General features: G+C 45.2%; 1 protein-coding gene across 4 annotated transcripts in view; it reads left to right on the top strand.

Moving 5' to 3' along the window:
* TEF (TEF transcription factor, PAR bZIP family member) overlaps positions 1 to 16,224 on the top strand; it is a 33,078-nt gene extending 16,854 nt beyond the window's left edge. Inside the window, exons 1-5 of one of the 4 annotated variants that reach the window (XM_073644303.1) lie at positions 8,437 to 8,651; positions 10,882 to 11,187; positions 12,779 to 12,999; positions 13,193 to 13,404; positions 15,468 to 16,224. In XM_073644303.1, coding sequence (XP_073500404.1) covers positions 8,513 to 8,651; positions 10,882 to 11,187; positions 12,779 to 12,999; positions 13,193 to 13,404; positions 15,468 to 15,489 — 900 coding nt within the window. In that variant the 5' untranslated portion in view covers positions 8,437 to 8,512 and the 3' untranslated portion in view covers positions 15,490 to 16,224. Of the gene's footprint in view, positions 1 to 8,436; positions 8,652 to 10,881; positions 11,188 to 12,778; positions 13,000 to 13,192; positions 13,409 to 15,467 lie in introns of those variants that run through there. The other 3 variants (XM_073644305.1, XM_073644304.1, XM_073644306.1) reach the window with 3 other exon arrangements.
* The last annotated feature ends 1,098 nt before the right edge of the window (positions 16,225 to 17,322 follow it).

Below are 17,322 nucleotides of genomic sequence, written 5' to 3'. Positions count from 1 at the left end.
CATTTATTGTGCAATTTCTCCGAGTACACCGATACCCTATATGTGGGGGAAAACCACTGTTTGGTCGCACGTCAGGGTTCGGAAGGAAAGATCACTGTGTGACATTTTGAATGCAAAATTGGCTGGAATCGAGAGCGGACGCCATGTCGCGTTTGGAGAGCCCCTGATGTGGCCCCATTTTGGAAACTAGCCCCCTCAAGGATTTTATCAAGGGGTATAGTGAACATTTTGAACCCAGAGGTAAAACAGAGAATTTGATAACATTAGGTCATCATATTGAATAAGTTGTCATTACTCTTGAGCGCAAGTGCTTGCTACTTGAGTTTGCATCGGGTGCTCAAGTGACATGCTCGAGTCCCCGCCCCCATGTTTCACGGTTGTTAGACACCCAAAAAGATCCTAGTTACTTACCGGTAACGGGATTTTACAGAGCCCATGACGGCACCACCTGAGAGAGGGTATCCGCCCACCAAGGACAGGAACCTACTGAATAAAAAGGCGGTACCTCTCCTCCGCATCAGTTTTTTGTTTCAGAGCATGAGAGGGCCTCCGAAGACAGGTTAATACATAACCACCACCTCAACATATGTACTAAACACCTTAAAAAAAGTGCACACCACAGTGATAAAGGGGAGGGAATTAATAGGGTGCTGTCATGGGCTCTGTAAAATCCCGTTACCGGTAAGTAACTAGGATCTTTTCCCCTTCTCCCATGACAGCACCACCTGAGAGATTTATAGAGATTAAATACCAGAGGGAGGGATCACCGCTTGCAACACCCTTCTACCAAAGGACAGATCAGTAGAAGAGGAAAGGTCAAGACGGTAATGTTTGTAAAATGTAGCAGGGGATGACCAAGTTGCCGCCTTACATATAATGTCGATAGGCACATCCGCCTTCTCAGCCCAGGAAGCAGCTACCGCTCTGGTGGAATGGGCCTTCAGGTTCTCAGGAACCGGCAGATTGCTAGAAGAGTAGGCTAAGGTAATAGTATCCCTGACCCATCTAGCTATGGTCCCCCTTGTAACCTTAAGTCCTTTCCTAGCCCCCTGAAAGGATATAAATAAAGCGTCACTCTTTCTCCAGGCTTTTGTCACTTCCAAATACTGGACTAACACCCTCCTAACATCTAAGGTGTGAAGCTTATATTCCTCAGAATCCCTAGGATTAGGATAGAAGGAAGGGAGAGTGATTACTTGCGTCCTATGGAACTTGGAGGCTACCTTTGGAAGATAGGCCGGGTCTGGTCTTAAGATTACTCTATCCATACATACTTGAGTGAATGGATGGTTAATGGATAGTGCGTGTAAGTCACTGACTCTACGAGCTGATGTCAGGGCCACCAATAGCGCAGTCTTTAAAGTTAAGATTTTTTCTGAAACCTTCTCTAAGGGCTCGAAGGGAGGTTTGGTTAATGCTTCCAGAACTAAATTAAGGTCCCAAGGAGGCATTCTTGGAACAGGAATAGGTCTGGATCTATGACAGGCTTTAATAAATCTAAAGATCCATCTATTTGCTGCCAAGTCATAATTATACAGTGCCCCCAGAGCAGATACCTGTACCTTAAGAGTACTGGTGGCTAGTCCCATGTTTAACCCCTTCTGGAGGAATTCTAGTATGGCCTCAATAGGAACCCTCCCTTTGGCAGACTGACCCGAGGTAGACAAGAACTTAGCCCAGGTTCTACCATAGATTCTAGTTGTTATCGGCTTTCTACTTGCTAGAAGGGTAGTAACAAGATCTGGAGAAAACCCCCTTTGCGTCAATAGCGACCTCTCAAAATCCAAGCCGTCAAATGCAGGCCCGCTCTTTGGGGATGACAGACTGGGCCCTGCCTGAGGAGATCCGGGATGTCCGGAAGAACCCATGGATCTGCTTGGGACATTCTCTTCATCCAAGTGAACCATGGTCTCTTGGGCCAGAACGGGGCGATCAATATAACCCTCGCCCGTTCCTCTCGGATCTTCCTCAGGATAGTAGGGATCAGTACTAAAGGGGGAAAGGCATAAGCTAGAGTGAAATCCCACTGAATCTGCAGCGCGTCCACCGCAAACGCCCCCTCTTTTGGATTCAGGGAGCAAAAGGTTTCGGTCTTCCGATTGTGTCTGTTTGCAAACAGATCTATCTGGGGCTGTCCCCACCGATCCACAATCTGCTGAAAAACGGCTGGATTCAACTCCCACTCTCCTTGTTTCAAGATGTGACGACTCAAGAAATCGGCCTTTATGTTCTCTTCCCCTTTTATATGTAGTGCCGAGAGCGTAAGCAGCCGACTCTCGGCAAACCTGAAGATCTGATCCGCTATTAACATCAGAGGGAGAGACCTGGTACCCCCCTGATGATTGATGTAGGCGACTGTTGATCTGTTGTCTGACATTATCCTGACGTGAGGACCCTGAAGAACAGAACTGAATTCTTTTAGCGCGTTTCTGGCTGCCAACAGCTCTTTCATGTTGGAAGAAAGGCTTGTCTCGCTGTCCGACCAGAGGCCTTGTACAGAACGATCCCTTAGGTGAGCTCCCCAACCTTCCGCACTTGCGTCTGTTGTAATTGTATCCGACACCTGGAAGGTCCAAGGAACCCCCAAAGATAGGTTGACCGGAGATGTCCACCAGTCCAGGGAGTTGATCACAACATCTGGAAGAGATATTTTCCCATTCAGGCGACCTTTGAGCCGCCTGTCCGCTGCCAGAATCTCCTGTTGAAGACATCTGGAATGGTGCTGGGCCCACTGAACCGCCGGAATGCAAGACGTCATTGTACCCAACAGAGACATTGCACTCCTCAGGGTGATGGTCGGATTGCTGACAATCTGAGATGTTAGGGATCTGATCTTCAGTTTCTTTTCCTCTGGCAGAAGACAGGTTTGGTTTTCCGAGTCCAGAATGAGACCCAGGAAAGACTGAACCCTCTTTGGTTCCAGCCTTGACTTCTCCAGATTTAACAGCCAACCTAGGCGTCTTAGACTGGCCATGACATCCGCCAGGGCTAGAGCACAGAGTTGACTTGATCTGCCCACTACTAAGAAGTCGTCCAGATAAGGGATGACTAAAATATCTCTTTCACTCAAGTGCGCTGTGACCTCCAGAATGATTTTTGTGAAGACTCTCGGCGCCATGGAAATGCCAAAGGGAAGAGCTGCGAACTGAAAATGCCTTACGTGCCTGCCGAATTGTACAGCTACTCTTAGAAACTGTTGATGATCTAGCAAAATCGGGACGTGGTAGTAGGCGTCCTTCAGATCGAGGACGCACATAAAACAGTCCGGAAATAACATCTTTATGGCTGATTTTATTGTTTCCATCTTGAAAGGCCTGTAGATTAAATGGTCGTTCAGTCTCTTTAAGTTCGCAATGGTCCTGAAGGAGCCGTCCGGCTTCTTTATTAGGAAGAGGGTCGAATAGAATCCTCTTCCTTGCTCGGGTGCAGGTGTTTCCACCAGAACTCCTTTCCTGAGCAGAGAGAGAACTTCCTGCTGTAAGGCTATCTGTTCCACTAAACCTCTGGGGGCTGATATTTTGACAGTGTTCTTGGGCCTGCTCTTGAACTCTAGTGTGAGCCCCCTCCTGATTATCCCTAAGATCCAAGAATTGGATGAAATTTTCTTCCAGGCAGGCAGGAAGTGGGACAATCTTCCTCCCACCTGGGGGGAACTGTCACTTAGGGGCTTTCTTATTCTCGGAGGAGGGACCCCCAAACATGAAGCCTCTGCTATACGGCTTTCGGTCTTTCCAGCTACCTTGGTCTCTGGGAGCTTTACTGCGGCTGTATTTTCTCTTCCGAAAGGAACTGTTAAATCAGGAACCAGACACCGTGGGAAATCCATGTTTTTTGTCTGCGGCTTTATCTAGGATGTCATCTAGACCTTTGCCGAACAAGAAGTCCCCCTCACAAGGGATTGAGCACCGTTTAGACTTTGACTGCACATCTCCTGGCCAGCTCTTGAGCCATAGCGCCCTACGGGCTGCATTAGAGAGGTTTGCAGACCGGGCAGCCAGCCTAACTGAATCTGCCGATGCATCTGCCAGGAATGCAGCCGCTCCCTGCACAAGAGGAAGGTCTGATAGAATTTTCTCCCTGGAAACATTCCCCCTGATCTGGTCTTCCAATTGTTGAAGCCAGATCATCATAGATCTAGCAGTGCAGGTCGCTGCTACTGCCGGTTTAAGGGCCCCTGCTGACGACTCCCAGGTATGCTTAAGGAAGGACTCCGCTTTTTTATCCAGCGGGTCTTTTAAGGCTCCTAAATCCTCAAAGGGCAGAGTGGATTTTTTTGAAGATTTTGAAATGGCCACGTCAATCTTAGGGGTTTTGTCCCATTTAGCCGCATCCTCATCCTCAAAGGGGTACCTCCGCTTGGAGGATGACGGCAGCTGACCCTTCCTCTCCGGTTTCTTCCATTCCCTTTCTATCAGAGATTTAATCCTGTCATTGACCGGGAATGAGCGTCTCCTCCTTTGGTCTAAGCCCCCGAACATAACATCCTGGACTGTTCTGGGCACTTTGGTATCGGTAATACCCATAGTCCCTCTGACGGCTTTAACTAGTCTCTCAGTATTATCAACCGAAAAACAAGGTCTGCCCCCCCCATTATCATCCGAAGACTCCGATGACTATGAGGAGTGATTAGAGGAGGAAGGCAGTTCTCTCGTAAAACGGGACTCCACTGATTCCTCTGATTCTGAAGAAACTAGTTTTCGCTTCTTCTTTTTGAGTGAGGTTAAGCCTCTTAAAGACTCTCTGACCTCTGTCTGGATTAGATCCTTTAATTCTAAAGAGAACCTGGGGGACTCCTCTGCAATGGTTTTCTGAATACAGTCTGAGCATAGGTTTTTGGCATAGGAGGTGGGAAGACTGATTTTGCATAAAGCACACTCCCTGTTTTTATTTTTAGCACTACACTTCTTCGCCTCCTGCCCCAAGAAATAAAAGGAGACGAAGGAGGAAAAGAGAGAGAGAGAGAGAGAAGAGCACATTATTCAAGGTGAGACTTTCACGAAGATCACTCACCACACTGACGTTCAGACTAGGGTACCGGAGGCGGTGGTTGCCGTTCACATGAGGGCTCCCATCTGGCGGAGGTGGACTGACGAAGTCTTTTCTGACCAGTCTTGCCGGAACTCGTACGCCCCTCACTGCTGTGACTTTGTCGATGGGAAGATTCCCGTTCCATTTGTTTGAGCTGCTTGCGCTGCTTTGATGGCTGTGGCTGCTGCTGTACTTCCTGTGGCGGTGACAGCTGCTGCCCAGGTGACTGCGGTTCCTCATTCATCATGGCGGGGATGCAGACACCGCCATCCTGATTGCTCCCCATCCTTAAAAGCAGTAGGGCTCCACCTCCTTTAGGCTCCTCCCCTTCCGGCAGCGTGCTCATCTCTCTTTTTCCTTTTTTTTTAAATTTTAGCCAGCTGGCGTGCTACCCGCAGATCCACCTGCCTCTGCGCGTGCGCACCCCAGCGGCACCCGGCGCGCTTGCAGCGGGATGACAGCTTCCCACCCGCGCATGCGCAGACCCGGTTTCCGGCGCACTCCGTGATAGGGCGCGTCAGCAGCCCGGACTTCCGGCGCGCTCCGTCCGAGGGTGCGACGCGACCACCACGTGCGCAGCCCGGAAGACCTGCCGGCCGGCGCGCTCAGTTCATCTTTGCGAGGCGCAGACCCGGCCGCAGGCCCCGGCGCACGCGGGGAGGCATCCGAAGGAAAACAGCACCTCCTCCCCACACGCAGACCCGGGCAGCAGCCAGACGGGCTGGGAACAGGGACCATCTGCTGCTTCCACGGCCTCCAGGCCGCACCGTCCATAATCCAGGTACGTGAGGTACCACCTGGTGAGGCTCCCATCAGGGACAGGAACCAAAAACTGATGCGGAGGAGAGGTACCGCCTTTTTATTCAGTAGGTTCCTGTCCTTGGTGGGCGGATACCCTCTCTCAGGTGGTGCTGTCATGGGAGAAGGGGAAAAAAAACATGCGGGGATCGCTCGGCAATAGCAGGCAATCCCCGCGAGTTTTTTTTTTGGCTGTATAACAGCCGCAAAACATGCGGGGCGAGGACTCGAGCATGTCACTCCAGCACCCGCGATACTTGGTGCATACCCGAGCACCCGATGTAAACTCAAGTAACGAGCACTTGCGCTCAACACTAGTCGCCATATTGTCATCATTTTTTTTTTCTTTACTTTTGAAAAAATCCCAACCCCAACACAGTCCTAACACAACCCTAGCCCCAACCCTAACTGCAAAGAATATTTTTTTTTATTTTATTTTATATGTTTTATCTAACTAAGGGGGGGGGGGACAAAGGAGGGTTGTGATAGGATTTATCACAGTGATCAAAAAGAACCGCTAGGGAAAATTCCCTGTTGTCGGGCACCGGCCAGCGCGTTCGCACTATGTGTTCGCCATTTTTTTTCTACAGACAGATGATGTAGGGCCGGGGGACAGATCAGGAGATCCGTGGGGACGGTGGAGGTTATGGGGGGGGGTTCATTTCTCTGTCCTCTGACATGTATATCATGTCAGAGGAGAGAGAAATAATTGTAACCGCGGGAAAACTTTTTTTTTTTTGTAATCGCTGTTGTTCACTGAATAACGGCGATCATGTGATTGGGGGCCGGAAAAAACGGCGCTGATCAGATTCTCCAGGGTCTCGGCTACCCCCAGTAGCTGAGACCCCGGAGAATTCCCGACTCTGGGGGGCGCTACGAAAATGCGTTAAGGGGTTAAGTGGCGTTCAACTAAGTGGCTCTGACTCCAGTAGGCCCCTCATCGAACTGGTGTGAACAATGCCGTTCTTGATGAAATCAGAGCCTGAGTCTTTTTGCTCAGATTTTTGAGCAGAAACTCACCCAAATCCTCCTCAAAAACATGGGTGTTTCCACTCCAAAACCTCAACAAAAAGACTATTAAGATACGTTCTCATGATGAGTTTTTAATGTTGTAAATGTTCCTGCAGGATTCCTGCACCTATTATGTAAAGTAGGCTACTTGCATTTTGTTGTCTCTTGTTGATGCCATGTTGTTAATAAAGCTGCTTTGCTTTTGATACTTCCTGGTATTTGACTTTGACAAAACTTTATTGATATAGTTATGTGCGGATTAAATGCGTTTTTGATGCTTTTCTGCCCTGGAAACGCACTAAGAACACGTGCATTTTTTACCTGCAGATTTTCTGCATCTAATGCAGGTCTATAGGAAAAACCTGAACAGAAAACTCTGCGTACTCACAAGAGAAACTGACAAGTTGCGGATTTTAAACACTGCACCACAGGTCAGTGTACGCTGAGCAAAAAAAGAAGCACGGAGGGCAGGAGATTCCTATAAATCCCATCCAGTTTGCTGGAGCTGTAAGACACTGCATTTATTGCACAGCAAAAATATGCAGCGTCAAAACCTGATGGTGTGCACACAGCCATAGGTTCATTTCCCATAGATTTTCCCGATAGAATTACATTAGATTAAATCGCAGTGAAAAAAAACGCATGTAATGCGCATATGGCTGTGTTAATAAAGTTTTGACAACTCCAAATAGCAGGCAGTATCAAGACTGGTCTACTGGTTACTTTTATATTTTGTTTGCAATTTCTCATTAGTTTCTATGAGTGCGTAAACGGTGCAAAGAATTAACATGCTGCAGACTTAAAAGAGCTCAAGTTTTCAAATTCAGAAGCGAAAAGAAAGCATGCAAAATCTCATAGCTTTTAATTTGCATGAAAAAACGCAGCATGTGAACATAGCCTACTGAGGGGAGTCAGCTTATGCACCAGGAGGTAATCCGTGCCCGGCCTCTAGATGTAGCAGGCAGCAGAACAAGCACTTGGCAGATGTATTTGTCCTGAGTGGGAAGATAAACCCACCAGTGTGTAGTGCACCAAACTGCTGAGCAGGAGCCTCCACCTGAGGGAGAAGCCCACGTGGGCCGCCAGTCACATGACATCCCTGCGAGGCGCACGTGCTAGAGCCCTGTGACAGCTCGGCGCGGTAAACAAGAGGCAAGGCAGGGTCCTAGCCAAGAGCCAATCATAAGCTAGGAATGTATATACGCCCCTTTGACCCTGACATTTCAGACGTCCCATTGGCAGCGGGAAATAGATGGGCGGGGCTATAGTCTTGATAGCCATTTCTGCCTAAACGTGACTTTGCCTCTGACATCTCGTGACTGGGAGGCGTGACCAGTTGTGTAAAATGCCCATATTAGCCAATCAGCTCCAAAGCTATCCATTATGCAAATTGCAGACAGACGCAGAGCCAATGAGCCCGATGTATGACGGCGGAACGTTCGTCACTGCGGTGCGTTTATTGGCTTGTTATATGTTAAGGAACACATAGAAATCACGCCCATTAAGTGCGTCATCACCGCTTGCTCTATGACCATTGGTGGAAACGGAGGTTATTTGCATGTAGTTAACGTTGTAACCAATCAGCCTCGGAGGCTCATGAATAATGCAATGAGCGTGGAATGCGCTGGCTACCAGTGATTGCGTTCGACAGTGACTCGGTGACGCCGTGCCCGCAATGTCTGCACCGCAGCCTTCAGCCCAGGCCTCTCCCGCTCCGGCTGCACCGGGCTCGCTCCTCGGAGACTCCTTCCCGCTTGTGCTGAAGAGGCTTATTGAGAACCCTCCGAGGAGCTGTCTGGACCCAGGAGACGTCGGTGAGGCTCTGCTCCCGCCATGACGCCTCCTCCCTCCCTGCGGCCATGAGCGGTGCCCAGAATACCGCCAGAATAGTGCGCGTCCTCCACCTGCCCGGGCCGCGTACCTGACCGCACATGTACCGGCAGCGTGTCCGCGTGTTCTCTGCAGAGGAGACCGCACTGTACAGGCCGGGCCTATAGGGTCTCATACATACGTGTGTGTGGCTGCAGGGCAGCGTACGTGTCTGGTCCGGGTCACCCCGCCGGTCTCTCCACATCCGAGAGAAAGTGCTGATCATCCTGATTAGGCCATGGCCCCACTATCAGTATAAGATCAATATTATTTCTCAGGAGTGGGAGCCAAAACCAGGAGTGGGTGATAAATGCAGAATTGGTGACTTGTTTCTATTATACCTTTTCTCTGATTGTTCCTCACCTGGTTTTGGCTCCCACTCCTGAGAAAAAATACTGACCAAATACTGATAGTGGGGCTGTGGCCTTAGACTCTGACCAGGGTGACAGCAATTTTTCTTGGAATGGTGGGAGAAAAAAAAAATTCTCCATGCAGCCAGTCTGTGAAAACCGTACTCTATTGTCATCCCTGTGGTTTTTCTACAGACCTATAAACCTTCATTGGTGATTTTGATCTGATACACAGATCAATATCAGACATGTTTCCAATTTTTTTTTTTTTATTTTCCTGTAAAGCACACGTGCACAGCCGCATAGAATCTCATGTGTGAGTGCGATCTGTGAAAACCATGGAGGGCGCTGACACTGGAATATCTGACGTATGCACAAGCCCATAGAGTATCATGTACAGGGGATCTGTATTCCCCCTACAGTAATATGTGCACATCACCTCCTATAGAGTAACATGCGTGTATGTATAGCATCTCCAGTAGAGTAACGTGTACGCTCTGCACAGCGCGGTGGAGTTGGTAAGCCAAACCTCCAACTCCTGAATTTCCATGACACCGACTCCACGATTCCGACTCCCTCATACATGGCTCATGTTTAAGTGATCGATTTACAGCAGCACAGATTCATCTCAGCTAAAAGTCTAGACCCTTAGATCAGGAATAGGACAGACCTTTATAGGACATTTCATAACTTTCCCAAATCCTTATGAAAAAATATTCCCCACAAACTGCATTGAACTACTGTACCCAGTTTATTATATATTTTAGGAGTCAGTCCATTTGATTCAGACTCCCCCAAAATGGACACCGACTCCACAGCCCTGGCTTTGCATCCCCTTTATACAGTAATATTTACCTGTTTGTTCTGCATCCCCCCTATAGAGTCACACATACATATACTATATGCATGTTGCATGTGTGTTGCTGCTGTAGAACGCTCCCCAACACGGCCCACCATGTGCAGGGTTGGAGGTGCACTACTTTGTCCGGTGCATGAAGCCCTGTGCAATACGTCATTTGGGGATGCCAGGAGTGCTTCCTTTCACATAATGTGCACACAGCATTCACGTTCTCTCCTCCCACCCATCTGTGTATACAGCCTGTACTGCTCCATTATAGTCTCGTACGTCGTCCTTCCAGTATTCGGCGCTGTGGGCCGCCCCGGCTCTCCAGCACATCCAAAATCTATTCTTAAAAAATTCTTAACAAATGCAAATCTACAATTTAACTGGAACTTTTAGTTCTAAAACCGATATGAATTCTGTATTCCTTACTCCTCACATGGAGAGTATTACTCTCGGCTTTGCAGTATGTCTGTTTTGAAGTTTTACTCAGTCCCCTGAGCAAAGTTACTGAAAGCATATGGGCTCTTCTAGATTCAGTTATTTTGAGCTAAAAATATATATTTTTTTAAATTGTGTTTCATTAAAAAATATTGCACTTTTTGTCTTTTGTGTAGCATTGTTTATTGCTGGCTGCATAATGAGTTAAATAAGAATCTGTCAGTGAGCTCCTTCTGGCCGGGAGTTTGTAACGGTTATTTTTATAATTTTTTTTAGGAGTTCTTAGCTGATTGATGACCGCATGAAGGTTCAGCTATGGTTTGTTTGCCTACAAATTCCCTGCCAAGCTCACTGACAGATTATTCAATTTACTCCCTTAATTTTTTTGATTGTAAAGGGCAAGGTTTGAATCGGACTAAGCATTACGTTTCCTTTGGGGGTTGGGCACTGTTGTCATTGATGGCCTTTGATGTACAGCGCTACAGAATATGTTTGCGCTATTTAAGCATCGTGCACAAATAAGTAAATCCTTTTGTTTTCCAGACAAAGACCAGATTAAATTGGACAAAAATGACGACCTTGATGGGACCTCGCTTGCTGTGTCGGCTGCGCTCATGCCCCCTATTTGGGATAAGACCATTCCATACGATGGAGAATCTTTTCATCTGGAATATATGGACCTTGATGAGTTCCTGTTAGAGAATGGGATCCCATCCAGCCCCACACAGCTCGCTCAGGCGATACAGAATCCCCTGATTCCGGTGTCTGAGCTGGAGGATGAAGAGGAGTCTGCTTCCACCTCTTCCACGTCCCCGGTGTCGCCGTCAGTTTTGCTGCAGAATACAGAAGGTGCTGTTCTAGTAATTTGTCTATGTAGCACATGGCGGAGTGTTGACTATATCTACTTCCCACATTTTGACTGTTACGTTTTGGAGATGGCGCAGGATCTTCAATGATTCCGTTTAACCCTTAGATGCCACGTTCTGTAGCAACTGGGGCATCTAAGGCTTTTGGTAGAAGTAAAAGCCCCCTGTATCTGTCCATTATTTGTAATAACAAGAGGCATTTAAAAAAAAGGGTCTGTCATGTACAAAGCCTGTTTGGCCCCTCTTGGGTTGAATACCTACTGGGGGGTGGGCTTAATACATTATAACATATGTATAGTTCATTTTTGTAAAGGATCTTGTCTGAGGACACTTATTTTGATGAAATCCAGCAGTAGGAATCATGCCTTAATCAAATGCATCTTTATTATTTAATCAATAAAACATCACAGAGAAATCATTGAAAAATCTAAGAATCACAAATCGTTTCAGAGCTGTGTCCTTAACCAGTACCTATGGTCTGAAACGGATTTATTTTGTTTTTTTTAATTTTTTCAGGTTTTTCTAAGATGTTTTATTGATTTAATAAGATGCATTTGATCAAGGCATGATTCCTATATATCTATATTGTGTTCCGTGCACTGGAGGAGCAAGACTTTTATGATTTGGGAATACAGGAGAGCTGTCTTTTCTCAGTGTACATGGCCCCTAATGGAACTACTAGATATGCAAAAAAAATAATTTTTTTTTTTTTTTTTTTATTTAAAACCTAAGGCGTTGTCCTGTGAAAACAAGTAATTACAACCTATTGGGTCTGACGGTTGTATCTGCAGTGATCCTCAATACTGGACACTTTTTTTCTCCCCTTTAGAATAGAGTAAAGTGCTCAACCACCACTCCATTTATTCCCTATGGGGCTGCCGAGCTTTGTGCGCGACGTTTTCTGGCAGCTGAATCGGGGTGCTGTGAGAGGGGGGAGGGAAATGCTGTTCCAGACTTTAACTCTCAGGATCCTTTTACGCCAGTGATCAGCTCTGTAAAAGATTATATGATGCAGTGATATGTGACTTTTAATGCCGATGATTATAGACTGTCACACAATCATTTCTAGACATGCTAAATGGATCTGAGGATTCTCAACCAGAAAAACCCTTTTAGGAAGAAAGCAAAACTGGTTGAAGTTGAAGCCTGTTTCACGTTTTTCTGCAAGAAACATTTAGAACATTTTCCATAGCGACACTGCGGAGGCTAAATCTATTTGTGCAGATTTACTCCAGACTTCCGATTTGGGCAAAATCTGAACCCTAAATTTGACATTTATGTGGATGTCAAATTCAGAGCTCCGATGTCCGCTGTGATTTTGTGAAATCTCATCCACAACCCAGGTAGGGGGATCTTCCTTTTTGCATATCCTGATAGGAAATGTGCCCATGACCTAAAATCTCACAGAACCTGCGGAAATGAATCTAAAATTGATTTTAGCCTTTATAGAGAGGTCCTAAACAGTCCACCATTTATGGTTACTACTTGCATTTATCTATTGAGTAAACCATTATTTATAGACCTACAGATTTATACCGTAGTGACGAATCTGCCTTTTTATGTTTGCAATTTAGAAATCTCTGTAAAGGAAGAGTTGGATCCGCCAAGTCCTGTTGATCCAGAAAAGGTAGAAGTGGAAGTAAACTTCAATCCAGACCCCAGTGATCTGGTGCTCTCCAGCGTGCCGGGAGGAGAACTTTTTGATCCGAGGAAACACAGATTTGCAGAAGAGGAGTTAAAGCCACAACCCATGATCAAGAAGGCCAAGAAAGTTTATGTCCCAGAGGATTTGAAGGTTTCTAAAATAAATTGTGCTTCTTCAGTTAGTCTATCATCTTTAGTAGTAGTTTACACCTTTTTATAATATTTTTAAAGTAGCACTACAACATAGAAAATCTTTCATACCTTTGATGAATCCCTGTAATCGTCCATTGTGGTGTAGGTCACCGACTTGATATCTGTGTAACGATTAATGATATTTCACACAGGATGAAAAATACTGGAACAGACGGAAGAAGAATAATGTGGCGGCTAAGCGATCCCGAGATGCCCGGCGACTTAAAGAGAACCAGATCACTGTCCGAGCTGCTTTCTTAGAGAAGGAGAACACTGCCCTACGTACAGAAGTGGCCGAGTTACGGAAAGAGCTGGGCAAATGCAGAAACATTATTACCAAATATGAGGGCCAATATGGACAGTTGTAAGCATCCTCTTATTGTTACCAAATAACCATCTTGCCCCATAAGAATACTGCCGATTGTAAAGACGGTTACTCTTATAGTCCACTACCCAACTACTATACTTTGTGTAGTAGATAAATGCTGAGGATCAGGTAGCGCATTTAGGAGCTGATAGATATCGTACCGAACAATCTTACTGGTAGTGATGGTGGATGTGAGACTCTGTGACCATTGACCGGATGACTGGATCATTTGGTTTTTGTTTTATAACCACACTTTGCAGCTTGCAATCTTGTGGATGTTTCCTCTCCTGGGGTTTTGGGTACCAAAGTGGGGCAAAAACCCTCCTGTAAAATCCTAAAGCATATGGTCACCACTACTTTTGGCTGTGGTAGCCCTTTTAATAAGTCTCATAATAATCCAGACATTTAGAAGAAGTTGTAGATGAGTGGAAAATCTTTAGACGATGGCAGCCGTGTTGCTTTATGGAGAGTTCCTGAGGCCATGTAGGGTTGTAGAGTAAAGTGTAGTTGGAGAAAGTCTTGGTGAGCCGTCTACATACGGCATTTTGTTGAGATCAATGTGGAATCTATTTAGGCGACATCAACCTAAAGTTGGCCATACACATTAGATGTATATTGGCCCAGACCAGTCCACTATCTATTATATAAGAGGGAATCCTGACCCCTGATGGAAAATAAAGATCGGGCAAGTTCAATCCTTTTGTTCTCAGAAAAAAAGGCGGCTTCCAGATGTGGCTCCTTACTCGCTGAAATCCTCCTACGGAGAGTGCATGCACATTTTTCCAAGCTGAGTGTGCATGGAAGGGTCAGGTAAAACAGCTGCCAGCTGATCATTTTGTAGACAGCTGCCTAATGTGTGTGGCCACTGACTTTCCTGAAGTGCAGCTGTAGGATAATGTAGCTTTACATATATTATTTGCTGTGATAGTGTGTATGGGAAAGGTTTATACTGATGGGATAACCTTCTGCTAAATTCAGGGAAGAGAAAAGGGCACCAGGTAGATGCATCACATGGCACAATGACTTGCTGTGCAGCTGCTGCAGTTTGTGGAGCAGCATATCCTATATAATCCCCTATATAAAAATCAGCATATTGCATGAAGCTCTGATTGTAATGCATCTGTCAGAGGCATGTAATTTTTATTAAAAGTCAAAAGGCACAAACCTGCTCAGCAGATGAGAGAATTGATTCTAGTTTTTGTTAGAGATTAAAGGTGTTGTCCACCACTAGGACCACCCATTCTCAATCTGAATGTTTGCCCTCGTTAAAATAAAAACACCTGTTCTCGCTTTCCCGTCTCTCACGTGAGGTTGTTGCGTCACGTAAGCCCTGCATCTGCGTCACGCAAGCCCTGCGCCGGCTTCACTGTTCCCACCTTTGGACAAATTGAACATCAAGAGGAGGTCAGAGCAGCCGCAGCTCTCACTTCCTGTTGCTGTTCGATACGTCCAAAAGCGGTGATAGTGATGCCGGCACTGTTTGGGCGGAGGGCTCACGTAATATAACAACCTCATGTGAGCCCCAGGAAAACGAGTGCCGACACCGCTGAAACAGTGCCGGCATCAGAGGTGAGTACAGGTGTGTTCTGTTTTATTTTAATGGGGGCAAATATTCAGGTTGAGAAGGGATTGTCCTAGCAGTGGAAAAGAAAGTCCTTTAATTATAGTTTTTATTGCAATTAGTACATGACAGTATGTCTTTTATAGATTGGTTGGTGTAAATCTATACGAAAATTTACATTTCAGGCAAGTTAGTTTCTGTAGTCCTATAATGTATGAATAAGCAACCACAAAAGTAGTAGGACAACATATAGTTACAATGGTGTTACGGTGTAATAGCCAGTAAGACTAGATAAATATCGTTGAAATTATTTTTTCCATCTGTCATCACAGGAAATGAATGTGATTTTTATTTTTTTACCCTTTTTGTCATTTGTTTGCATTTTTTTTCTTAATATGTAACCTCATTATTCAGATTTTTCCTATATGAGGATGTTTGCTTAATATTGCCATTTAATAACTTTTCTGCATTTCTCACACGTTTCTTCTTTTATTTCAAGTGACTTCAGTGATTCAGAGTGATCCTTCTTTCAATATTTTTTTTTCCCCTCAACTTTTTCAATAATTGATTCCCAGTCTGGATCCCAGTGGATTTTACACTATTTCTACAAGTCTCCAGCTGCTTCTAAGGACTCTAAAAGACATTTTCACTATGAAAATATTTTTTTTCTGAATGGCTAAAAAAATATTCATATCTGGATCTTTCTGGGAACTTTGGGTTCCCCCCTTCCTTTTGCCGGGCAGGAGGGTTTCACTATAGAGGGATCAACATCAGTGCGAGTTTAGCACATTACAGAGTAAACTATTGCTAGCCTTCAACAGGAGTTTTGTACTGGAGCTCACTGTCTGGTTTTCATGGTTATAATGGTTTGTGGAATAAGGGCCTTATAGGGGAAGTTACTACTGTGAAGTAGACGATTGTGATATCGGATGACAATGGAAAATTATCTTGTGAGAATAATACAAAAAAATTCAAACAATTGTTTTCCAAGATATAAAAAATAATAATTCTGCTCTATTTGAAGAATCTGTCCCTGGGCTGTAGTTTTGCAAGCACTTTGGGGCTGAAACTTTAATATGGGCTCAGGCCAAGGACCAAGGTGGTGCAGTTTGTGGGGGGTAAAAAAGCAGATCCACTGGTATGTGTGGAGGATCAAACTTGTATAAGGCCACCTTAATGTCCATGGCTTTTCTACGATGTGTAATGTGTTTTTTTTTTTTTGTTTTTGTTTTTTTTTAATTGAAATATGTTCCTTTCCACTTGAACTAATTGTGTTTCGTGTGCAAAAATAGGCTCGTTGCTTATGCATAGTCACCAGATGGCCTAGTTATAACAGAAGAAAATATCTGGTAGCCACGGATAACACTACTAAGTCTTATACATGATCTCGACTGTATGTATGTTAAAAATAATGGCGGATCAAGGCTGCATTCAGACTGCCATGATGCTGACTCATTTAGCATCTGTATTACAACTTCAAGTTAGGTTGGGTCATTGGACCTGTGATCGCCACAAAACTTTTGCATGTGTAATATGGACTTAAAGCAGGTCTAACACAGGTTTTAATAGCAAATTGAAGGCATATTATATATAGTACTGTATAATGGAAATTATTTTTTTTTGCTATAATCTTTGTAAGAGGTGAAGTCTAGTGAACTAGTTTAGTGTGCTTGTTGATAACACCGTTTTTTTTTGTTTTTTTTTGAGTATTTTATTTAAGTGTGAAACCGCAGAGAACATGTAGTGCTGAATTTCTAAATGATGGAGTAAAATAAGGTCCCTAAACTTGGAGAAAAGCAGGCGCGCTGCTCACATGATTGACTGACTGATCAGATTGTGTATTGGAAATGTAACCTCACAAGGTGAGGAGGAGAGTGCGCAGCGGCTTTTTAAAACCAAAGGGACTCCTTTATCTAAACTGTCTTTAAAAGGAAGCTATCAGAAAATGGCCTTTTTTTTTAAATCAGGCTTTTGTGCTCTATGTATCTTTTCTAATTTTTATTAAAAGAACAAAAAATGAAAATCTTGCAATTTTTGCTTTGGCCATGGGGTCTTTTTATAGACTGAAAAAAAGAAAGTTAAAAATAAAAAAAACCTGTATACTCACATCTCCGGTCTACTCCCGGCGGCGTCCTCTCTCCTCGGTGTCCCACAGTGTACTTGCAGGACCTGCGGTGACGTCATTTAGTCAGCTGATGGTCACGCAACCGCTGACGTCAGCGGTCAGGTGATGATCGTGTGACCATCAGCTGACTAAATGACGTCACCGCAGGTCCTGCAAGTACACTGTGGGACACCGAGGAGAGAGGACGCCGCCGGGAGTAGACCGGAGATGTGAGTATACAGGTTTTTTT

This window comes from Phyllobates terribilis, unplaced genomic scaffold, assembly GCF_046119375.1.
Source record: "Phyllobates terribilis strain yellow unplaced genomic scaffold, ASM4611937v1 Scaffold_8__6_contigs__length_399053987, whole genome shotgun sequence".
Lineage (NCBI taxonomy): Eukaryota > Metazoa > Chordata > Amphibia > Anura > Dendrobatidae > Phyllobates > Phyllobates terribilis.
Note: the sequence above shows the minus strand (reverse complement) of the source record. Positions and strands in the feature narration are given on the sequence as shown.